At 38.0% G+C, this 26,269-nt stretch overlaps 1 protein-coding gene across 3 annotated transcripts in view; it reads right to left on the bottom strand.

Moving 5' to 3' along the window:
• Nucleotides 1-26,269, bottom strand: part of EPB41L4A (erythrocyte membrane protein band 4.1 like 4A) — a 266,948-nt gene that overhangs the window by 2,977 nt on the left and 237,702 nt on the right. For 2 of the 3 annotated variants that reach the window (XM_068534088.1, XM_068534102.1), the window contains 5 exons: nt 19,258-19,377; nt 4,237-4,284; nt 3,579-3,647; nt 2,858-2,968; nt 1,694-1,775 (listed from right to left, as the gene is read on the bottom strand). In XM_068534088.1, coding sequence (XP_068390189.1) covers nt 1,694-1,775; nt 2,858-2,968; nt 3,579-3,647; nt 4,237-4,284; nt 19,258-19,377 — 430 coding nt within the window. Of the gene's footprint in view, nt 1-1,689; nt 1,776-2,857; nt 2,969-3,578; nt 3,648-4,236; nt 4,285-19,257; nt 19,378-26,269 lie in introns of all 3 variants that reach the window. The other variant, XM_068534096.1, reaches the window with a different exon arrangement.

The raw sequence follows: 26,269 nt of genomic DNA, 5'->3' as shown, positions 1-26,269 counted from the left end.
AGCCCCTGCTTACCGCAACTAGAGAAAGCTCCCGCACAGCAACAAAGACCCAATGCAGCCAAAAATAAATAAATAAAATAAATATTAAAAAAACCAAAACTGAGCCCCTCCCCAGGAACAGCCCTGTGCTGAAGAGAGCCACCTTGTTCAAGGTCATGCCCCCTTCCAGGGGCACCCTTTACCCAGTCACTTGCTACATGGTGAGTGTTTAAGGCCCAGCCCCCTTGTCTCCAAGTGGGATGAATCAGAAGGGCCATCTCGGCTCCAGAGCTCCCCATGGGATCATCTGATGCCTTTATTGGGACTATACCACTCAGTTCAACTCTTGCCTATCTATTACTCCCCAAACAAGTGTTGATCCTAAGAGCACTTTCCAATATACCTCCTTCATGCAAACCTCCATTGCAGAATCTCTTCCTAGGGAACCTAACCTGAATTAGCACAGGCTTTTTCTGTACTTGCTCAAGTCACTGACAAAAATGAGTCAAGATAAGCACAGGGCAGTACATGACGGATACGCTGGAGTCAGGGTTCTTAGTCAGGTTGTCCATGAACTTCCTGAATTATATGCTTATGTGCATTAAATATGTGCTTACATGCATTTTTATGGGAAAAAGACAGTAGTTACAATTGCCTTTCAAAGGGACCCACAATTCAAACAATCCACTGCAAACAACAGGCTGATACTGATCCATTATAAACATCAAGTTTGTTTCTAGAGTAATGATTTAAATGATATAAATCCATCCAACAACCTTACACAGCCTCCATGTTTTTCTATCACATTAAAAAAAAATACAATGAGAGATGATGTCAAACACCTTGCTGAAATACGTCTGCTACAGTGCTCCCCTGATAACAGCTATCTAATTCAGCTGAGTGTTACACTGATTTTGTTAAGGCAGCTAGATGCTTTGCCATGTCCTTGAATTCCGTTTTGACCACATTTTTTAAACATTTCCAGAAGAAAAGTAATTCTCTTTGATGAAGAAGACAGAAATAAAACAGGACTTGAGTAATTCTCCGTCTGCCATCAGTTAACGATTGAACATGGGCCCCCTCTGAGTCTACCACTTTATCCCTGTTTCTCTGGCTCAAAAACTAATCTAGACATACTTTTTAAAATTAGTGAAGCCGGGGCTTCCCTGGTGGTGCAGTGGTTGAGAATCTGCCTGCCAATGCAGGGGACACGGGTTCGAGCCCTGGTCTGGGAAGATCCCACGTGCCACGGAGCAACTGGGCCCGTGAGCCACAACTACTGAGCCTGAGCGTCTGGAGCCTCTGCTCCGCAACAAGAGAGGCCGCGATAGTGAGAGGCCCGCGCACCGCGATGAAGAGTGGCCCCCACTCGCTGCAACTGGAGAAAGCCCTCACACAGAAACGAAGACCCAACACAGCCAAAAATAAACATAATAAATTAAAAAAAAAAAAAAAAATTAGTGAAGCCCATTGTTTCTTTATTCTGGCTCCAAACAATCTTACAATCTTTGTTATCATTGGCTTTGCCCCAAGCCTCAGATCATTTTAGACCTTACACTACCTCTAGCTCTCACCCCTAATATAGCTCTTCCCAGGTTGTGCCTTGTCTTGACCACACACCCTTCCTTCCTTCTCCTTCCATGTTTTGTACATGTGTTTTTTAAACACAGAAACTTGTCATCAGTACAACACCTTCTTAAAACTTATTACCTACTTGATGAACTGTGGAGCCACCAGAACCCTGAGCATCTGAAGATCGGGTCACAGGAAGTGGAGGTACAAGATCCGTTTTTGAGCTGCAGAGAGTCAGTTTTAGAATTAATGACTGAGACAGTACCTAGAATCACAATCTTGAGTTGGAAAAGGGCTATAGCAAAGTAAGCATGTTTTACATATCTTTGTATTCCTTAACAGTGCCTACCACAGTGCTTTACACAGATAGGCATTTAATAAATGTTTTTGAATTAAGTTCAACAGGTTAAGTAACTTGCCCAAAATCACAGCAAATAACTAGAAGAACCAAGAATATAACATAGGTATGGTTCCCATGTGCTTTTCTTACTGTGATATGTTGTATAAATGGATTTTTGATTTGTTTCTAGAGAAACACTTACTGGCCATTTATTCTTTTTTTATAAACCTATGGAGCTATAGACAGCAATGGCCTACATTTTACAAGCAAAACAAAACAAAAAAAACCCAGCCTATATCTCTCTCCAATGGGCTAGCCTATCTCCCAATTTGTTAATGTTTATCAAAGTTTTAAGCCTTAATTCAGTGTTTAACGGCTGACATTCCTACCCAGCAATACCAAGTACATGAATTTCCATGACTATAGTACTTTTACAAATGGATGCATAATTATTTCATTAATACATTCATTTAACATATAGTACCTATCATGTCAAGCTGAGATATGGCCACTTTCCTCAAAAGAGAAACTAAATAACACAAAGAAACAAACTACTGTAATATATAACATTTGCTGTAGTAAAAGAAGACAAAATGCCATCAGCTCAAAAAAAAACTTATGCCAACTTCTCTCAAATATGGATGCATTTATTATTCAAAATAGAATAGCTCATGCATTTTCTCTTCTAAAAGCTTCAGTGCATAGCTTGGAAGGGCCATAATTCAGCCTAAGTATAGTCTAGGTCTGTGCTATCCAGTACGGCAGCCACTAGCCACACATGGCTGCTTAAGTTTAAATTAATTAAAATTAATAATATTAGATTTTTAGTTTCTAGGTCACATGAGCCACATTTCAAATACCCCATAGCCACAGATATAGAATACTTCCATCACTGCAGAAAGTTCTATTGTACTGTGCTGTTCTGGAGCCATGAGGGTGATGATGTACTCACACTTGCCTACTTACTTCACTTCTGAGAGAACAGATCGCTCTCCATCTGAACACTGGGACCTGCGATACTGGCGGTAACTTCGAGGTGAATGAGAATGCCGGATGCGGACTGGGTCACCTTGAGTCCTAAACAAGACACCAAAAACCGTGGAGACAAACACAGCAGAAGTCAGAACAGGGTAATTTGGAGATTTTCCTTAATATTGAAACTGCAAAGGAATAATAACTTTGAGAGTTTTAAAAAGAACTTGATTCCTCTAAGCTTGGAAAGCCTAAATGGCTTAAATCTCACAAGTTAACAAAAGAAAACTGCCTCCATCATACATGAAAATAAAACTTTATAGTACGGTTGACCCTTGATCAATACTGGGTTAGGGATACCAACCCTGATCGAAGTCGAAAATCCCCATATAACTTTACAGTCTGCCCTCCATGACTGAATCCCTCCATGGATTCAGCCAACCAGGATCCTATAGTACTGTTGTACTTATTTAGTGTAAAAAATCCCAGCATAAGTGGACCACCTACAAACAGGCAGTTAATAAGAGAGTGATTGCAGTACAGAATGAATAATTAGCTTTAATACCTCCTTTTCTACTTCTTCCTCTATAGTTATTTTTAATTTTAGTTAAAATGTAAGACAAAGCACTGAATGGAACACCACTGAAGAGTAAGAATGGATTACTCATTTACAAATATTAATAAAACTTTTTAAAAAAGATTTTCAAAGACATACTCTATTTTAGTGTATGGAATCTCTTTTAATTGTTCTTCTGACAGTCCAGATGGATCCACAAGTTCCTTTCTAGAAGGGAATGAGCATGAGAATTAAAGTTTTGATACTGATATAAATACTAACACCTTCCACAATTGGCAGGTGAGTGTCCCCCTTTCTAATCTTGTTGCAAAACACGGTGTTAATAAAACTAATAGAGATATAAGCCAGGAACGAAGATTTTAAAACTAGGATGTATTTCAGGAAAAAATGGGAGGAAAACCTTTTCTGTAGCTCTTCTACCTTCTTCCAGTTTTTCTATAACCAGAATGTAGATGACTCTCCAGCCACCCCCATTTCCCTACAAAAGATCTGCTTCTCTCCCCTGTAGCAGGTGTCTTTCTTTCTTAAAATTTCTTTTCCTTGATATTTATTTATACGATATTGGCCTGTCTGAGGCTCATTTACAGGCGAGGCTAGCTGGCCTCAGGAGAGGAGATGTCAGGGCTGCCGGCAGAGGTCTGCTGGTGTGGTAAGGCACCACCACTGAGTGCCAGTCTCCACAGAATGACGGCCGTGAAGGCCACCTGACAGGCTTCAGCCCGAGGCTGCCTCTTGGTGTCAGTGGTCTTGCTTGTAAATGCCTTCAAACCACATGGGTTTTAAAAACAGTACTCACTGAATATGCTTCCATAACTCTTCTTTTGCTTGAATATCGGGACTTCTCCTATAAATAGAAAAAACAACACTCATCTCTGCAAACACGCTTCATCTAACAATCTAATCTCTAACTTTAGAAGAGCTACAACGTTAACAGTTTCCAGACTGTGAAGTTCTTATTTGCCAGCTGACACCAGACAAGGAAAGACTGGACAGGGAAGGCTAATGTGGGATGGTTAGTACAAAGATACCAGACAATTTATCTGCTAGCCCACTAAAAAAAAAAAAAATCACATAAAAATCAGCCATAACCAGGGCTTCATTTAATGAAAGAGCTTAGAACTACAGGGGCAAATCTACACACCCCCCAGTGGTGGTTTCACAATGAAGAATGATTTGAGACTTCTGTTTCTGGTCCTGCTAATTACTTCTAAGAAAAGGCAAAAGAATTCATCCTGATTCTATTAATATGAACGACTCCCAACGTGATCTGTGATTACCTAGTGGAAGCAGCACCGCAAGGGCAAAGAAAATGGTGGGACAGCCAGATTGGCAGACTGTGCGCCACTGACCCACTGTCCTTTCTTGTTGCATCTGACGTTGCATTTCTGGGCCACGGTGTGGGCCCACAAAGCTGGAACCTATCTGTGGTCTGTGCTGCCACCCCCCACGTGCCCTTCTCCATCCTATATACAGAGCCCACAAATCTCTTCTGCTCCAAGAACTACTTGAACAGAAACTGTACCACTACTTTTAATTTCCTAGAATAAGAAATTCAAAGCCAGCATTCAGGTGTTCACACTCCCCATAATAGCAATGAGAACTGGAAATCTATGATCACAGCAATTGTTGCCATGGAATGATTTATTTTTCGTAGTGAGAAAATAAGCTTTCATCAGTCCTTTCAAGAGAACCAAGGTCTAATAAAGGCCCAAAGAAACGACCCAAACCCTAACAATTAAAATGTCTGGAGCTAAACAAAGCCACTGATACTGTCCTGTGGAATTTTACATCCATAATCTGTGTCAGCATTTCTGGGCTCAATATTACTTTCAGCGTATGATATTATCATTGCTTTCGTTTTTCTCAGTTAATAAGGGCATCGCTGAGGCATTCTGGTAGGGCTTTCTGAGCCCACAGAATACAATAAACTACTTTCTAGCAATTGAATTGACTAAGTGGTTTTTTCCTTTGTGGAGAAAAAAAAATCTGTCTGTAAAGACCTTTTAATCAACTCAAAAGGAGTCAAACACAGAAGATAAGGGGAAGGAGGACTTCCCTGGTGGCGCAGTGGTTAAGAATCCGCCTGCCAATGTGAGGAACACGGGTTTGGTCTGGGAAGATCCCACATGCCGCAGAGCAACTAAGCCCGTGCGCCACAACTACTGAGCCTGCGCTCTAGAGCTCGCGAGCCACAACCACTGAGCCCGAGTGCCACAACTACTGAAGGCTGCGCACCGAGAGCCCGTGCTCCGCAACAAGAGAAGCCACTGCAGTGAGAAGCCTGCACACCGCAACAAAGAGTAGCCCCCGCTCGCCACAACTAGAGAAAGCCGTGCGCAGCAACGAAGACCCAACACAGCCAAATATAAATTAATTAATTAAAAAAAATTTTTTTAAAAGAAGATAAAGGGGAGGAGATGAAGCCTTGGTCTCAGACATATAAAATATGGTATTGTTAAAGGTAGAGTTTGTTACAAAGAATAAAATTGTATGCTTAAAAAAACTTAAATGCTTCTTTGGAAGGATTTCCTATATGGGATCTGCCTTTCCTACATTTGGCTGGTCTGATTCACTAGACAATACGCTAACGCATTCAATGATACTGCCAGAGAAGGTGCTAATACTAAAAGCACTAAGCTATTATTCTGTTCCCAGAGAGAGATGGTTCCATTGTAATTATACACCAGCATCTGATTCTCACAGGAAGTCACCCAGTAATCCATAGTATTATATAATATCTAGGTTAGGAAGCTACTCTGCTAGGAATCATTCTTATTTCAGGAAGGTGCAGTAGTGAGGCTATCTTCAAGTTAGAGCAGGGTGTCTCAACCTCAGCACTACTGACATTTTGGGTCAGATAATTCTTAGTTGCCAGGGGCTGTCCTGTGCACTGTAGGATGATTAGTAGCACCCACAGACGCAGTAACACCTTCCCTGTGGGACAACCAAAAATGACTCTGGACATTGCCAAATGTTCCCTGGGGGGAAAAACTGCCCCAGATTAGAAACCACTGGTCAAAGGTATGATGAGAAAGTAAAACAGCTAAGGTTTCGTGAAGGAACAAAGAGGCCAAGTTATTGTAAAGATCCATTATGTGGCTATTGAATAGTGTTGGAGAGAATGACACTGAGGCAGGAACTAAATCTTAAAAGAACGAAGGAATAATCTGATGGCATGAGACTCAAAGCTAAGTGCTTTGAGGGAGGAGGGGAGGAGAATGAGAAAAAGCAATGAGGGGCAAGGAGGACACGCCCCCCAAGTCCACCCCACCAGGCCTAGTGGTGGTGAAAGATGATGAATATGAGCAACATACAAAAAATTGATAACAACAGATATTTCTGAGTGTTGGAATTGCGACTAATTTTTTATTTTCTTATTTATACTTTCCTATCTTGTCTGATTTTTTTCTTTTAGCCAAGAGAATTTCTTATGTTAATTATCAGAACAGAAAAAAAAAAGGTATTTTCATGTTTTAAAAAGCTACTATGGGGGGGAGGGATAAATTAAGAGTTTGAGATTAACATATACATACTACTATATGTAAAAAAGATAAACAACAAGCACAGGAAACTATATTCAACATCTTGTAATAACCTATAAGAGAAAAGAATCTGTAAAAGCATATGTACAACTGAATCACTTTGCTGTACACCTGAAACTAACACAACATTGTAAATCAACTATACGTCAATTTTTTTAAAAAAGTTATTAATGCTGCAATTCCACAAGAAATGCCTTTCATTCCCATCTCAGAAAAATTAGCAGAAATGTTACCTTAAAAGAACATTAGTCCTTCTAGCCATAAATATTGGTCTTAAAAAATTCAGGAATTTAGTCTATATGTTTAAATTCTACAGTACCGTAATAGTCATATATTTAACCAAACTGAGTTCTGAAATGCCAGCAGTTTCAAACAGCGTTAAGACAAGGAAAAGTCCCAAGGCTAAAAAAAAAAAAAAATGCTAATCTCCAACTGCTAGACAACCTGTGATTTAATAAATGTAAACACAGGCTACATGCTAATGAGAACTATATCATTTTTATGCTGACATCTGCACAAATTTCATCAATAATTTAGGATGATTTCATTAGGTGCAGCTCAACATCATTTTGCGGATTCAGAAAGCTGTGGAATTTTAACAGCCATTTTTCTTAATTAAAAGGCTTAATTATGTAGGTGTTTTACTTGAACTCTCCAAATAATTTCCCAAGGAAATAGAACCATGAGTTGTCCATAGGTACAATGTATATATAAAATATACATTCAGTCCAGTATTAGTCCAATATCTTTCAAAAGTATCCCTCATACACACCTTATACCAATAACTCAAATTAATATTCACCTTTCAGAGAAATTTCTTCGATGAGACATCATTTAGAAATAATTTTTCTTCTTCCTTATAGTCTTCTTCTGCATCCTCCAAATACTCTAATTATATTACCTAGAAAATATTATACTATAATATATGGCATATATTATAGTTTATATATTATATATGCCATATGTTATATAGTATAGCATATATGCTATATATTATAGTATAGTAGATAATATACTATGTTTTGTGTATTATATTATACTGAAATAAAATAATAAGTATGACAGCATTTGACTTATTATTTTTGTGATCTTATACTGACCACTGCCATAGAAGGAAATTTAGAGCTGAAAATGTGTTACTAAGAAAACTAAGTTTACAAAACATCTTTATTTAAAGAATTCAAAGCACTTAACATATATCTCAGTAATTCCTCATCATATTCCTGAGTGGTCAGAATAGATAGGATTAGGAGATGTCTTAATCTTCCCCTCCTTCCCTCTCCCCCTCTCAGAATTAAAGAAAGATTAGAAAGCCACAGAGCCCAGAAACCTAGCTGCTGAAGATCGCTCAGGAGTCAATTCCAGGGACTTCACGCTAAATCTTTATCTAAGGCACCAGACTTCTGTTTTGTGTCTAACTGGGTACATTATTCTACCCTGACAACCTCATCTTCCACGGTAGCATTTTTCAATAGAAGTAGTAAGACATTATTGCCACCAGGGGGAGCCTGAGCCTTCACGCACACACAGGTTTAACCTATGAGAACTTAATTGTTTCAGCTTTGATGCCTCCTCCAAATATCCCAGTTAGTAAAAACTCATCCACGTAGAAAAGAAGTTTCATCTAAGTTTCTTAATGATAAGCAAACGTGAATGTCATGGCAATGCAGCTGAAAAATAAACTGGATAAAACCGTACTTCTCACATTTTTCTAGATGATATCCAATCATATTTCAGTTTAATGTGTTTTAGGAGAGAAGATTTTGTATTTTATACTACTGTATGTCTCTGGCATATAATAATAAACACAAGTTTCTAGTTTATCATTGGAGATTTAAAAAACAATGAGTGAATCATGTATGAATGATGTATCATAACATTCATCCTCAGTGGATACCTCTACATGGGCAATTTACAGACACTGTAGTAGGAATTCAAGAATATGGGAGTAACTGAGAGATATGTGGTTTACTATATATCTGAAATGCTACATATACTAATAAATATATCTGAAGAACAATTTTAATTATTTTCTTCAGATGGTGCTCTAACCATGTTTTAACTTAAAAAAAAAAAAAAAGCTGTAGTGATTCCTAAATTCTCAAATTCTAATTTTAATGTGAGTTGGGCCCCACCCGACTCTCTTCACTTCTCAGCTCTTCCTCATTTCAAGGGAAAAAAAATCAAGTACCTTGTTTATACAGATAAACTGAGACCTGGAGAACTTACTAATTACAGTAACTGCAATTGAGTATTTACGCTGTCACTTGACATATGTGATCTGACTTAATAATGTTCAGCAAAATCTCATGAGGATGGTATCATCTGTGTTGTAGACATGACTCTAGAAGTTTGTGGAGATTAGGTAATAAGCTAACACTCGGAGACGCAGACGGCAGACAGAGGTCTGGTCTGACGATAGCACCCAGCAGATATTTTCTTAATTGTCAACAAACCTCAGGTTTTTAATGTCATAGCTCAAATAAAAGGCAGAGCCCAGTTTGTCCTAAATAAAGTAATCCATCATCTTGTAGAATTTGAACACTTTTATCCAGTTGCCTACCTGACATTTCCATTTGATCACCCACTTGGTTTTTCAAACCTAATAGAACAGAAATCTTGTCACTTCCCACACATCCCCAGACCACCTCACTCCATCTCATGGATGGAGTGGGTAAAAAGGCATGTCTACCCACTTAATCCATCAACTCAAAATTCATCCACGATATCTCTCACACTATGAACCTGTTGGCTCTCCTTCCAAAATGTGTATTCATCCACTTCTTTTCATCTCCACCACCACTATCTTTTCTGAGCTAAAACCACCTCACACCTGGACCACCAAAATATTTTTAAATTGCTCTTCCTGCTTCCTTTTCTTTCTCAATCTGCTTTTTACTCAGCAGCCAGAGCAACTTCTGAATGAACTACTTTTCAAACAGATTTTTTTGTTAACTGTACTTTGGCCATATCAGCTATATAGTTAAACAATCAAGTTCAGTTACAACGTCATCCCACAAACATTTACTAAGTCTTTTTATGGTTTGCTTTAAAACTAAATTCCAGGAAGGTACACATCAAACTCCTAATGGGGTTCTCTCATACAATTGCATTGTTCTGAAATAACCCTCTGTCTGATCTGATATCTTTATCATGAAGGTAAGATTTAAAAGAAAGTTTAAATAAGATTTTAAATTCAAAGTACCATAAGGCTCTTTTCTGATTTCAGTTGATCCGATAGAAGCAATACCCAATTCAAAGATATTACTCTACCTCAAAAGAATATTCTTGAACTTCCACTTCTGGTCCAATGGAGTAACTGATATCAGACAAAACCCTCCCTTCCCATCCTCAAAAACTATAAAATAAAACAAAATATACAAAGCAACTGTTTGTCAGACATTGGGCAACAGATACCATAAGCCTGTGATCTTTGAGAGAAGGGAAACACAAGGTTAACCGCCCCCCTCCGCCCCCCACCAATTTGCTCGAGTTTTCTGCCTGGGGGCACTTTCCCAATGTGGTACAGGGAGGTGAAACTCAAGAAGCAACAGATTCACAGGGCTGAGGAGGTAGAAATCAAAATTTGAGGCTGAAATTTACAGTGCAGGATAAAAGAAAAAAGTGGGACTCCAGAAGTCTGCATGGGGTTTTCCTTAAGAGGTTGGCTGAGAACATTCACTACATTTAATCTATACATAAGCTGGGTGGGACTCTGAGGCCTAACAGAAAACAGCCACTGCAAGGCTGAGAGCTGTGTGAAGTGGTAGCAGACAAGGCTCTGCTGCAGTCACAGTGGAGAAGCCATGCTGAGCACTCTGTGCATTCAACTAAGACTCCAGAAAGGCCAGGCCTTAAGAATAAGGACCAAGCCTAAAGTAAAGAACATACCCTAGGCTAAGGACAAAATCTAAAAAGTCCCACCCTATCAAAGCATAAAAAATAAGATCAAGAGGATCCAACAGTAATTCAGTTGCCTTCCAGAACAAAATTTGATGCTCTTTAAAGGAAGACAACATAATCCAGAGACAATATAATCCAGACCTCCTACAACATATCCTCTAAAATTTCCAGCATGCAATAAAAAATTATTATACAGGCAGAGAGGCAGAAAAATATAGTCATAATCTAGGAAAGAAAAAAAAAATGTAAGTAGTCAATAAAATAGATTTTGAAAGACCCAGATATGGGAATTTACCAAGGGCTTTAAAACATCTTTTTTTTTTCGGGGGGGGGGCACAGTGAGGCTTGTGGGATTTTAGTTCCTTGACCAGGGATCGAACCCAGGCCCTTGGCAGTGAGAGCTCAGAGTCCTAATCACTGGACTGCCAGGGAATTCCCCTAAAACATCTTGTATAAATATATACAGCACCTTAAAGGAAAATAGGAACATAATCAATGAATAGATGGGAAATCTCAGCAGAGAAATGGAGAGTATAAAAATAACAAAACTGAAATTCTAAAACAGGGAAGTACAAAGTTCACTGAATGAGTTTAATAGCAGACTGGACTATGAGGGTAGGAGGAAGGGTTGATGAAGTTGAAAACAGGTTAATAGAAATTACCATGATTGAAAAAGGGAGAAAAATTTGAAACATGAACAGAACCTCAGTTGCTTGTGGGACAATATCAAATGGTCTAACATATATACAACGGGATGCCCAAAAGGAAAAAGAGAATGAGTCAGAAAAAAGAATTTGAAAAATAATGGCCAAAAATGTCCCCAATTTGGTGAAAAATACCAAATTACAGAAGAAGATGATAGATACAGTTGACCCTTGAACAACACGGGTTTGAACTGCTCGGGTCCACTTATACATGGATTTTTTTCAATAGTAAATACTACAGTACCTATACAGTCCAAAGGTGGTTGAATCCGTAGATGTGGAATCGTGGATAAAGGGGAACTACGTATACCAAGGGCCGACTGTAAGTTATACATGAATTTTCGAGGGCATGGGAGGGCTGGTGCCCCTAACCCCTGTGTTGTTCAAGGTTCAACTGTATAAAGAAAACCACACTTAGCCACACCATAATCAAAGAGCTAAAAAGCTAAAGATAAAGAAAAAAAGTCATAAAAGTAGCTAGTGAAAAAAAGACAAATTCCATACAGTGTTTACAGAATGAAGGCTAACTTACCACAAATGACAGAGATCAGAAGACAACAGACAATCTCTTTAAAGTGTGAAAGGAAAAACCATCAACCCCAAACTTGATAGATAGTGAAAGTATCTGTTACAAATAAGAGTAGAATAAAAACATGTTCATATAAAGTAAAACAGACAATTTATCAACTACAGACCTGTATTACAAAAAATGCTAAAGGAAGGAAAATGGAACATTGGATCTAGAGAAAGGAACAGAACACACAAGTAACAGTAAACTGGGCAACTGTATTCATTTCCTATTGCCACTGTAACAAATTACCATAAATTTAGTGGCTTAAAACAATACAAATGTATTATCTTACACTTCTGTAGGTCAGATCTGACACTGGTGTCCCTGGACTAAAATCAAGACGTTGACAGGGCTGCATTCCTTCCAGGGGGCTTTAGGAGAACATCCATTTCCTTGCCTCTTCCAGCTTTCAGAGGCTGCCCACATTCTTGGTTGATGACCCCTTCCTCCATCTTCAAATCCAGCAACAGCAGGTTAAGCTGTTCTCAAATTGAATTACTCTGACTTCCTCTTCTGTCCCTTGTTCCACTTTTAAGAACCCTTGTGGTTACTTGGGTCCACTTGGATAATTCAGGATAATCTCCTTGGCAGAAGGTCAACTGATTAACAATCTTAATTCCATCTGCAACCTTAATTCCCCTTTGCCATCTAACAAAATATTCACAAGTTATGGAGATCAAGACATCGACATATCTAGGGGACATTTTCTGCCTACCACATTAACTATAAAATTTTGTTCCTCTTTTTCTGATTTCTTTTAAAAACAATGTACTGTTGAAGCAAAGATGGTAACATTGAAATGTGGGGTTACTAACATGCAAAAATCAAATACAGGACAAAAGCACAAAGAACAAAGAGGGGATAATTGGAACTATATTTTTCTAAGATTTCTAAGTTTTAATAAAATTTTATGATATTAACCCTAAACAGACTGTGATAAATTAGGAACCATACTGTAAGTCATAAAGAAACCACTAAATAAAAAAATAATAAAAAGTAGTATAGCTTAAGATGTCAATATAAAAAGTAAAATAGAATACCAAAAAATATTCAGTTAACACAAAATACAATAGGAAAGGAGGAACAAACTAACAAAAAATAGATTCAGTAAACAGGAAGAAAGAGTAAGATGGCAGACTTAAACCCCAAAATATTAATAATTACATGACCCATAAGTATCCTAAACATTCAATTTAAAAGTTAGAGATGGTCAGACTAGATTTAAAAAAAAAAAAAAAAGACCAAATACTGCTGTCTACAAGAGATCAAGACATGAGCTTTAAACATAAAGATATACTTAGGTCTAAAGTAAAGTATTAAAACATATACCATGCAAAAAGTGAGCATGAAAACGGTGTAATGGTTATATAAATACACACACACACATACACACACGAGTGTGTGGTTATAATGGACATAGAGTAAAGAGTATCACCAGAATAAAGAGGACATTTCATAATGATAAAAAGGTCAATTTATCAGGAAGACCCCCCTCCAAAAAATTCACAAATATGTGTGTACCTAATACCAGAGCTTCAAAATAACTTGAAGCAAAAACTGACAGAACTATAGGGTAAAACAGACAAATCCATAATCATTATTGGAAATATTAACATATCTCTCTCAATGACTGATTGAAAGGTAAACAAAGAAATCAGTAAAGACATAGACCATCTGAACAACACTATCAGCAAACTAGATCTACTTGACATTTGTAAACTACACCCAACAACTGAGAATGATTCTTTTCAAGTCCACCAGCTCGTTCATCGTTAAAGACTATATGCTAGCTCTTAAGACAGATCTCAACAAATTTGAAATGACTGAAATCTTACAGATTTTTTTTAACCAAAACATAAGTAAATTAGAAATTAATAGTAATGAGATATGTAGAAAAATCTCCAAATACTTGGAAATTAAATAACACACTACTAAAAAAAACCAAGGTCAAAGAAATCACGGGTGAAATTTAAAATTCTGAACTGCATGATAATGAAAACAACACATCAAAATATATGAAATATAGTTAAAGCAAGACTTAGGGGAAATTTAGAACTTTATACTTATATTAAAAAAGAAGAAAGGTTTAAAATCAGTGTCACCTTAAGAAGATGAAAAAAAAGAGCAAATAAAAGACAAAATAGATAGAAGGAAGTAATAAAGAGTAGAAATCAATGAAATAGATAACAGATAAAGAAAATCAACTAAACCCAAAGTTAGTTCTCTGAAAGACTAGGAAACACAATTAAGGAGAAAAATACAAGAAGACACAACTTATCAACATCAGGAATGAAGAAGGTAACATCACAACAGATGTTCAAAGGATACTAAAGAATTATTACAAACAAATTTTTTATTAAAAGATTTGACAGCTTAGATAAAATGAACAAATTCTTTTAAAAACACCTACTACCTAAACCTACACATAACAAGTAGACACAATCTGAACAGCCCAGTATCTGCTAAAGAATTTCAGTCTGTAATTTATTTATTCATTTATTTTTAAGAGATACTAGTTTATTTTTTATTTTATTTTAGGCCGCACCGCACAGTGGCATGCGGGATCTCAGTTCCCCAACCAGGGATTGAACCCGTGCCCCCTGCAGTGGAAGCCCAGAGTCCTAACCACTGGACCACCAGGGAATTCCTCAGTTTGTAATTTAAAACTTTTCACAAAGCAAATCTGTGGCAGGGTTGGTTTCCCAGGTAAATTATATCAAATATTTATGGAAGGAGTACTGCTAATTTTACATTAACTCTCAGAAAATAGAGAAAAAAAGGAAAACTTCCTAAACTATTTTAAATGACCAGCATAACCATGTTTAAAAAAAAAAAACAAACCTGACAAAGATACTACAAGAAAATTATAAACCAGAATTTCTCATGAACATAGGAAAAGAAAATATTAACAAAATAATATCAAATAGAATCCAGCAATATACGGAAAGGATAATAGATCAGAATCACTAAGGTCTTATCCCAGGAATGCAAGGATGTATCATTCAAAACTGAATCAATGTAATTCCTCCACTGACAGAATAAAGAAAACCCATATACAATCATCTCAGATGCAGAAAAAGCTAATAACAAACTTCAAAACTCATTCATGATAAAACAAAAAAAACTCTTAAACTAGGAATAGAAGGGGTCTTCTTCAATCTTATAGCTAGCATCATATTTAATGTGACATATTGAATGCTTTCTCCCCAAGAAAGAGAACAAGCCAAGGATGTCTGCTTTCTTAACACTTCGACTCAACAATGTAATTCCACACTATTCTGGAAAATCTAGCCGGTACATTTAGGAAAGAAATAGAAGTAAAAGGCAAAAGATTAGTAATAAAGGAAAGCTGTCTCTGTTCACAGACAAAATGACTGCAAAGGTAGAAAATCCTAAGAAAAAAAATGTTTTAAAGGCTTCCAAAGCTAATAAGTCAATTTAACAAGGTTACAGGATGGCAAGATAAAATATCAATATTAAAAAAATAATTTGTGTTTCTATATACTAACAAACAATTTGAAAATAATATTTTACAAAATGTAGTTCAATACCATTGAAAATATTAAATATTTAGGATTAAATTTAACAAAATAAATGCAATAACTATACTGGAAACCTAGAAACATTGCTGAAAGAAGTTAAAGACTTAAATACATGGATGAGTAGGACACTAATTTTCTCAAAATTGATCGATAGATACTCAACATAATCCTAATCTAAAGTCTACAGGTTTTTTTCTTTTTTTTGTGCAAAAACTAACAAGCTGATTCAAAAACTTACATAGAACTGCAAAGGATCTAAAATAGCTAAAACAACCTTGACAAAAAGAAGGACAAAGTTGGACAATTTACACTGCATGATTCAAATCTTACTGTAGAGCTACAGTAACTGAGACAACATGGTGGCTTAAGACTAGACAAACAACAGATCAATGAAACAAAATTGGCCCACATCTAAGCAGTCCATTGATTTTCAACAAAGGCCCCAAGGCATTTCAATGAAGACAGTCTTTTCAACAAATGGTACTGGAAAAACACCTGGAAAAAAAACACTTCTCAATATCTACCTCTACCTCATACAATGAACAATTAACTCTAAATGGATCACAGATCTAAATATAAAAGCAAAGTCTATATAGTTGCTACAAGAAGATATGAGAATATCTTTGTGACCTTGGGGTAGGCAAATATTCCTTAAGATGCAAAAAAAGCCTTAACTATAAATGAAAAAAAAAAAAGGTATACTGGTCTTCATCAAAATTTAATGTCTGCTCACCAAAAAACAATGTTAAGAACATGAAAAAGCAAACCACAGCCGAGAATTCTTTTTCAGATATGTATATTCACAATACACCTATCTGAAAAAGAACTTATATCCAGAACATATAAAAAGCCCTACAAATAAATAATAGAAAACAACAATTAAAAATGGGCAAAACTTGAACACTTTTCAAATGAACATATATGGATAACCAATAAGCACAGGAAAATGTGGTTAACTTTGTCAGTCATCAGCAGGGTACTACTTCAAGCCAACTAGACGAGCTAAAATTAACAAGGCAGACAAAACCAAATATTGGCAAGAATAGAGCAGAACTGAATCTCATACATTACTAGTGGGAGTATAAAATGATACAGCCTCTCTGGAAATCATTTTAGTAGCTTCTTATAAAATTAAATGTGGTTAGACATATCCTCTAACCGAGCAATTCCACTCATGTATTTACCCCAAGGCAAAAGATAATGTACTCCACAGGTACACTTGTGTGGAGTATCTTGAGCTTTTTCACAAAACAGCAAAAACTGCAAACAATCCAAACATCCATCAAGAGGAGAATGGATAAACAAATTGTGGTATAATCATACAATGGACTAAGCCACATTTTAAGAGAGCATATATTGTATAATTACATTTATGTGACATTCAGTAAGAGAAAAAAACTAATCTATGGTGATAGAAATCAGACCAGTGGCTGCCTATGGGGGATGGGGACTGAACAGAAGGAGTATGAGGGAACTTTCTAAATTCTGTATCTTGACTGGCATGATGGATACACTATGTATACACTTGTCAAAATGTATAGACTTCTACCCATAAGGTGAGAGCAATTTCACTAGATGTAAATTTCACCTCAAATTACCTCAATTGTAAAAAGGTTTATTCCTTAGGGTGTTAAATGAATCTCAGATCACTCAATTAAAAATGATTAAATCCACAGTGCCATCTACAATATTTGCCCCATAATGTAACTGAATTAGAGTAACTGTAATACTCAACAACTTTGGATTATTCTCTTTATCAATTTTATCTATAAATGATTATTCACTATTTACTATTGTCCCCAGAAATGTATTTTGGCTTCTTCAAAGTTTATATATAGGATTTTTCCTAATTTCATTTTACTTTTCCCTTTATTTAATAAATGAAATTTATTATTGGCATTTAGTTGAATTTAGAGTGCTTTAGAAATAATTAGAAAAGCTGAATGCTGTTTTTAAGATTTAATCCCAAGTTACCAAAACTTGTGTATAATAAGTCCCTCATAGAAAAAGATTCCACATGGAATGGTAAAAGCATAGTTGCAAAAGATATGCCCAGGACCATGCTGGGATCCTATCTTGGGGTTCTGTGCCTTTTGGTTAAACTGTCCACAATTAGGGCTTGATTCTTCCTGTTCTAAACCTCTCTTTTTTTAATGGAATTAGGGAGAGGTGGTATGCAAGACAAAGGAAACTTTTATTAACTTCTGCTTTAAAGTGAACATTTCAGTTAGGTTCCAGAACAAAAACAAATGGAGTAAAGAATAAATCTATAGAGTGTACAGTGCTTAGTGACTACCTGCAAATTTTCTATTAGAGAAGAAACAGACATCATTCGTTATGATGCACCACTGATAAAAACACACACACATTATGCGTTAACTTCTCATTCGAAAGCAAGCCTCTAAGGCTGAGCAGAGTCCCCTAGGGTTATGGGGTGCTCCCTCTGGAGCCCGCTCCTGGCCTCTGTGAAACTGAACTGGCACCCTTCTGCCCGGCTCCCTCAGAGCTCCCCACCTACCTCTAGATTCTGCCTCCCATCCAATCCCAGGCATCCTCCCACCGCCCTGCTGAGACACCATCCCTCCTTCCACAAGTAGGCAACACCAGACATCTAACCACCCAGGATCATAAAAGGATAGGTAGTTAGGTCCAGCTCACTTTAAAAAGGTATGCTTTGGGGCCGCTCTCACCTTTTGAGTTGGACCACGTTCTGTCTATGGAAGGTGTATCTCCCAGGGCCTCTCACCTTCTAAGGTGGCCCACACTCTGACTACGGAGTGTGAATCTCCCTAACCAAAGCTGCTTTCTCACTTAGCTCTCAGGGCAGAGCCCCCTTGCCTGACCGCTTGTGCATCCTGTATTAGTAAATCTACTTCTTGCACAACAACAACAAAAAAAGGTATGCTTTGGGACAAGAGGCAGGTGTGGAGACTCTAAATCTGGATGATGCAAACATTTTTGTTTAAGTATAAACTTTATCAGTGCAAAAGAAAATTAATTTGGTGAACTGGCAACCTCCTCATCATGGGGTAATTATGCTCACACATGGCATTACCTAGCAACAGAAGGAGCAGGCCAATCTCAACACTGGGGTGTAATGAATCACTCACTGACTACTGCTCACAAATGGTGATTTGATGGGAAGTTATTCACATCTGGTTTAATCTGGAACAAGACTTCAGAGGATTCTGCAGACTCAAATTGAGATAAGCAGCAGGTATTTCACCAACAGCCAGGCTCCAGAACAAAGGAGACTATTCCTACTTATTCAGTTGAATATATACTTTTGTTTAAAAACAAAACAAAACATGATTTTGATAGCCTTGTTTTTTATGACATTTTGCTTTGGCTGTGCTCCAACTTCTACTGCTTCAGATATAGTTGATGAGCATAACAAATATAAGAAGGTATATATGACAAATAAACAGTGGGATAATCATGGTTGAACTAAATCACTTTAGAAGACCTCAAAGAGACAGCCCAATGTGCCCTAGACTCTGCATGCTACCGAAAGCTCGGAATTTTTGAATCAAGGCATAAAGAGAGAGCACGTACGAGCGAGATCTGTGTCTGGATCGTCTGTTGTTGGGGTCCGCCTGGTTTTTTTCCTTTTGTCTCCTTAGTACAGCTTCCCACTGAGGCGCCGAATCAACCATATCATTCTCCTGCCGTATTCTGAAAGAAAGACCATTCATCTAAAATTAACATCCACATATGTGGTGCTTTATCAGTTCATCCTAAACATGTTTTTAAAAGTTATTTTGCAATATTACCATAATCACTCAAAGCTAGTAATGTATTAACCGTATTAATATATCCATAAGTAGATAAGTATATAATATTTATATATAAATACGTAAACATATATTGGTTATTTTCAGACTTCATCCCCGGCTTAAAATTTTCTAGTAAAAAGACATGTGTCAAAACCAAAACTCATTTGAAACATATTTAGGGGCTTCCCTGGTGGCGCAGTGGTTAAGAATCCGCCTGCCAATGCAGGGGACACGGGTTCGAGCCCTGGTCCGGTAAGATCCCACATGCCGCGGAGCAACTTAGCCCGTGCGCCATAGCTACTGAGCCTGCGCTCTAGAGCCCGCGAGCCACAACTACTGAGCGCACATGCGGCATCTACTGACGCCCGCGCGCCTAGAGCCCATGCTCCGCAACAAGAGAAGCCATCCCAATGAGAAGCCCGCGCACCGCAATGAAGAGTAGCCCCCGCTCGCAGCAACTAGAGAAAGCCCGCGCGCAGCAACAAAGACCCAACACAGCCAAAAATAAATAAATAAATTTAAAAATAAAACATATTTAGGTTTCGACTAAAAAAACAGTGGTGTCTGCTACACAATCTTAAATCATGAAACAAAATCATTTTATATATACTAAGTAAAACAGCAATGAATAGTTTTCCTTTGAAATGCTCTTAAAAATTCACAAATTGTCCAAGTTTTCATGCACAATAAGTGCCAGATACAATTTCCATTTTTTTAAGACACGAAGCTACAAATAAAAAAATTTAAATATGGTGGCATAATGCCTGAGCAACTGAGTAGGCACAGAGCATTCTGGTTTTGCTGCTCGCATGTTTAAGAGGGAACGAGGGCTGAGCACTCAGCACTCAGCGTGGCCAGGGGCCCTGCAGGGAATGCAAAATGAGGGACAGGGAAACAGGTGGGAGGGGGTACTGGGGGGCACAGGCACTTGCCATGTAAGAGCACGGGACAATGTTACCTCATCCTCTCAGTTTTTAAAAGATAATCCACAAATCTGGATTTTTTTTAAAAATAAACTCTTCTATTTTTTAAGTAATGGCAACCAATTATGAATGTGAAATACTGTATGGACATGGCAAAACCCATCCATGGACCACACTCAGCCTGCAGAAGTTTCGGACTTTTGATGCATCAAGTCTTTCTAAAAATGAGGGTGAGGTGTTACAGGGGAGAGAGGGAACCAAGTACTTAACTAAAGCAAGTGCTTAATTAATGTGTAAATAATGTCTGGAATGCACTGCAATGATGCTGTGAAGCCATGAGTATTTCTTGCAAAAATCAAACACCTGTTATTTGAATCTTTAACTTTGAATTGATGTACGTTCTTGAGGAAGCCACTCCAGGGTGTTTCTTTCGGACTGCTGCTCCCGGGACGTGGGAGAGCAGCATGGAATTGCACGGTTATCATCCCAGTACTGTGACTGCACGAGCATAACTGCCTCGAAACAGAAATGAAAAGAATAGACAAGTCTGGAGTCATTTCTCTCACTGAACAGATGTCTTTCCGCTGCTCTGTTACAGCACTTAGTACAGACTGTGGGGTGGATATCTGGATTTGCTTATAATGCAAACCAGTAGACGAGTGACATATATTCATCTCACTTATACTTAAACAGAGGCAATGGAAAGCAAATTCCGATTTTTAAAAAAAAAGTAGCTTATGAGGAAGAAGCTATTTAAATCTCTCTAGATTAAAGAGGAATGGTGTTAAGTAAAAAATTATCTGTAACACACTTCAAGTCTTTGAACTGTATACATTTCCTCACTAAAGCTTTCATTCCTAATAGGCTATTATTTGAATATTAACAGGATACAGTCATGGTATTTTTCAGAAATTCAGGAACATAGTTCCCTCTTCTAATGACATGTGCAGAGGAAATGAAAACTGAACATATGAATCTGAATATTAGAAACATCTGAAGAAAAATATGAGAAGGTATACAACGAGGTCATAATTATTAATCAGTCTTTGAAGCAAACACTCTCATTTGAAAATTCCATGTGCGCATACACACACACGTGTATGTATATGTATTTTCATAGCCAGAACCTACACCTCCGAGCCATTCCACGTATCATGTGACAGTCAGGGAGTGACCCACCAGACCTGCTCGGGGGGAACTGTCCTGGACTCTCCCAGGACTGAGGGATCCAAAGTTAGGAAGAGACAGTGGGAAGGCGTCAGGCTGGCAAGGAGCTGTCTTCCCTCCCACAGGAACCCACACTTTGCATTGCCCGGGGTAGACATAACACCAGGTCCTGGCAACTCCTAAGCCTGGAGTCTTTTAGACTACAGCTTCCATTCTGAGCTAAATCGCTGCACAGTTCGTGGACAGGACAAAATTTCACTACTTTTTTTTTAAATCAGTAAATCAGCATCCTTAAATATTTTTGAGAGGTCAAGCCTACCAGCAAGGGTGAAACCTGACTGAGGCAAACATACTTTTCCTAGAGAAACATTCCGTAGACAGTTCAAAGGAAGCACAAGCAGTATATGCTCATTCTTCTATTGTGGAATTTAGCTGGCTACTTTCATATTGAGGCTTTACTCTGATAACAAAAATTAAAACTCCTGAGACAAGAACACATGTATTTCTTGTACCTTACTAATAATAAGAACTAAATCAGAAAGAATTTCAGACGATGGCATGTACCTTTAACTTTTATTTTCCTAATCAAAAAGTCGAAAGTGAGAGCAGTGAAACCGTGTCAGTTAATATCCTTGGGACCCACATGTTCGAAAGACAGTTGCCCTCTACTGGGGATACTCTTTCATAAATATTCTAACAAGGTACATTAAAAATGTAAGGCTCATTGGAGAGTCACAACAGAAGCACATTCTCCTGAGTAACGGGTGGTGTGGCTGCCTTAGTCTGTAATGAAGTTTGAAATTACACCCTTACAAAAGGCCTCTGGTTAATGGTACCTCATTACAAGAATGAAAGTGTCATTTCTTCCATCACTGAACTGCTCCAGAAAATACAGATGCTACATGGAAAGGAAAAACCCTAGCCCTACAGGCAAGAATATTGTAACACTGAGTCCTTATGAGGCAGGAGTTAACTATTTTGTTTATGCATGAGTAACTAAAGAAATCTTTAAACGTAAAAGACATATCCTATCATGATTCTACCTTATAAGTCTCATTTCTCTTTAGGTGTAGCACACACAAAGTGTTGGTTTTTGCTCCTTTCCTGCTACATTTTAATTTTAATGTGGGTATTTACATTATGAAGAATAATAACACTGTAAGCATTATATCAATATAGTACCTTTTAGAAAGTCAAAATGTCTTATATGACAGATAGTCATGAAAGTCTTAAGGGGGAAAAGGAGTCCGTTGAAATTTTCACTGGGAATGTATTCATTTTCAAATGTCATATTTAAAGTTGAACCTCAAAAAATGCTGTTTCTTTCCTGTATCCATTAAGGCAATAACTCTACATGCATCACATTTTGTCTATTTCCTCATGTACAACCAAGGAGAGTTAGCAACTGGGCTAAGAAGCCTTACCGTAAGAAGGTTTTTGCTTTTTAATCAAGGTACGAGGGACAGCGTCGCTCTAGAATAGAGCATTCTCCAATAATGTTTCAGAATAAGAGAATTCTGATACATTTCCTCCATGTCTCACCAAACTTCAACACCCTACTTTTTCAGGCTATCCGTGCAATTTAGATTTTAACTGCATTAAAGTTTGCAAAAGGTTTGGAAGACGAAACGTCATATAATCGTTTGACCACAATAATGAAGATAATGACTGTTCCTAGTCTCTTCTTCCCTATCTTCCCAATTATAGTTCTGCCTCTTCTGCAAAATTCTTCACAGTACCAAATGAATTCCTATACAAATCCCCGCGGGTTTTACTTCATCCTCTACCTTTACCCGGGCAGTTTTGTTCCTAATAGGACCTTCCTTTATACCAGTTCTTAATTCATTTCTCATTCACTGAGATAAAGACCATGTGTAATACTGAACTTGAGAAATCTTACAGAGCAAGTGTATAATGACACTTCCAGGTGATAAGAGCAATACCCATCGCTCCTGAGTTCAGCCTCGTTCCAGCTCTGTCATTATCTGACTCAGAGACCCTGGGCAAAACGCTTACCCTTCTTTGGTAGGTCTGTTTCTTCATCTACTGAATTATTGTAAAGATCCTTTCCAGCTTTAAAATTATGGTTCTCTATTTGTGCTTTATTTATAAGCCAGTCAGATACGGTAAAAAAAAAAAAAAACTCTCCACTCTTCAGCAATAGCACAACTTCCCAGACAATTGCTTCATACAACCACTCCATTGCTAATATTAAATCTGCAGTTCCCAGCTGGGAACTGTGGACTTGTGTTTCTCAACCACTGCTCTCATTTTTGGATCACATGCTATAAACCAGTCTTCTTTTTTTTTTCAGTAGTTTTTCTTCCCTTGGGAAATTTATGTTGGTTCCAGGCATCTGTCGACATACTCCCTGAAGACCAGCAAGCAAAAAATTCATTCATTTTCCCACCTTCCCCCACCATCAATAAATTATTCTCATTTGCTCTTAAAGGTGCTTCTATCTCTTCCACTTACTCCTTATGCTCTCCCTGCTAAAACGGGCTGCGTTTGGTGCCATCTCCCTCCCCAAACTCTCCTTCTGTCTTCAGGATGTTCAACCTGCTCTGCTTTTAGTCATCTGACAGCATTCCTCATTTGCCGCAGCTCCGCACTTCCACAGTCATCTCTGTCAGCTTGGATTATGCTCTGGAATCCCTAAATAATCCACATCAAATGTCTAAATCTTAATACAACTTATTAAAGTGGAAATCAGAACCCTGTGCCATCTGTACCACGGTGAACATCATTTCCATTGGCTCTGCACGAACTGCCCTCTCCCTACCCGCAATTTTTACCTGGTTTGCAGCCAGCCCCAACACTTCAATCAGGGACAGGGACCAGGCAGGAGGGAATGCTTGCAAGGAAACAGTTACCTGTTTTCAGGCCATGTGGAAGAAACGTCCCTTGGTTTAAGTTTGCCATCATCAAAACCACATTTTTTCCCTAGGGCAGAGGGACAGGAATGCTTTGCTTTGTGTTATCACTCTAACAACAACAAAACCCTGCCAAAGCCGTGATCTAGATCTCCCCGGCTCAAATGTATTGTCCCTGTTAGCTGCAGTGCCACAGAGGATGGTTTCTTTCTTTTTTCAGAAAAATAATATAAAAGACCTGTGGAACACATTTAAAATACTTCAAACCATCTTAATCCATTATTCAGATACAGATTCTAAAAGACGTCTAAAAAGCAGGCGGAAACTCTAACAACGTTTGTGGCAGAACAAATTCCTGTTAGAAATACTGACTTCTTTATTGTTAAAGGGAGCTGGGCCCCACTTTGCAGATCCAACAGGACTTCAGGTAACACTGAGCAGTGCTGAACATTCTCACCAATCGAATAGGACCTGCCCATGCAGGGCCCTTTGTGCTTTTCAAAGCGCATCCATGATCTCAGATCTTTATAAACCCCGTGAGGTAGGCGGGGCAGGTATTATCCCACTTTGCATGTGTGAAAATTAAAACTCAGAGGGTAAAGGAACCAGCTCCTAGGCACAGAGATCTTCAAAGCATCTTCAAACTTCATAACGCACTGTCCCCCGTTCTTTGTTCTGAGCTCTATTTCACCCACACACGCACACACGTGTGCACACACATCACCTCATGTACATAACTCATGTGATTATGATGCAAACATCCCAGAATGAAATTTGGGAAAGGTCCAAATGGTCCCCTGTTGCCAATTTATTCTAGTCCAGCTTTTACCCCCAGCTTCTCTCATTTCTCTTACCCTTTTAATCCTCACCAGGCTCCAGAGTTACTTCCACTTTTATGCTTATGCAAAAAACACCAGACTAGTTCTCTGCCTCACTGCCCACCTCCTCCAAATCTCCCACTTCAAATCCTAAAAGCCTAGCAACACATCAAAGCTAATGACTGAGTAATCCACAGATCCTCCCCAGTGAATGCCCAAAGGAGTGCTGATTTTCATCAACAGCACAAAGGATATTTTGCAGACCGGTTTCTTTGAACGTGAAGGATATTTTATTAAGCTCAAGGTATTTTCAGGGAAAGCTGGTTTATGAAAGGCTTCACTCTGATATGTCTACCTCTTAGGTCCTCCTTCAACATACACTGTGGGCAAGTCCTGAGCATGGCCCAGGGGCTCAAACCCATAAAGACGACTGATCTTAGGTACAAGATTCAAAATTCTAACTAGTAAAACATAATGCAATCTAATATTCACATTAACTTCATGCTGCTTTGTACTTGGTAGGTTTCCAATTTGATGAATTTAATTCAACCGATTTTTTCACAAATCAGTATAACAAAGTAAGTAATCTGAAAAGAAATTTGTAGCCTTTTAGTTTTCAATCCTACCAGTGAATTGAATCCTACCAATTCCATTTCCCAATATCAATCTATCTCTCACTATTTAGATCATAATGACCACTTCATAACTCTTTGGAGGTCAGACACCCCCTTAAGAATCTGATTAAATCTACAGACTATCGCCAGAAAATTGTATACTTAGAAACACAAAGAATGTTACATACAATTTCTTGGGGTTATGAGACCCCTAAAACCTACCCATCAATCAGAGGGTAAGAATGCCTAGTCTGAAAATACAAATGTGTAAAGTTAGGGAAGATAGGGAAATGGAAGACAAGGTTAAAAGAAAAGTGGAAAAGGCTGGAAAGAGGGTGTAGGAGAGGTGGGGACAGCCAAAGAAAGAGGCAGTGACTCCAAAATTAGATATTAAAC

The sequence above is a fragment of the Eschrichtius robustus genome, chromosome 2 (genome assembly GCF_028021215.1).
Source record: "Eschrichtius robustus isolate mEscRob2 chromosome 2, mEscRob2.pri, whole genome shotgun sequence".
In the NCBI taxonomy this organism is placed as follows: Eukaryota; Metazoa; Chordata; class Mammalia; order Artiodactyla; family Eschrichtiidae; genus Eschrichtius; species Eschrichtius robustus.
This window is presented reverse-complemented; position numbering and strand designations above follow the sequence as displayed.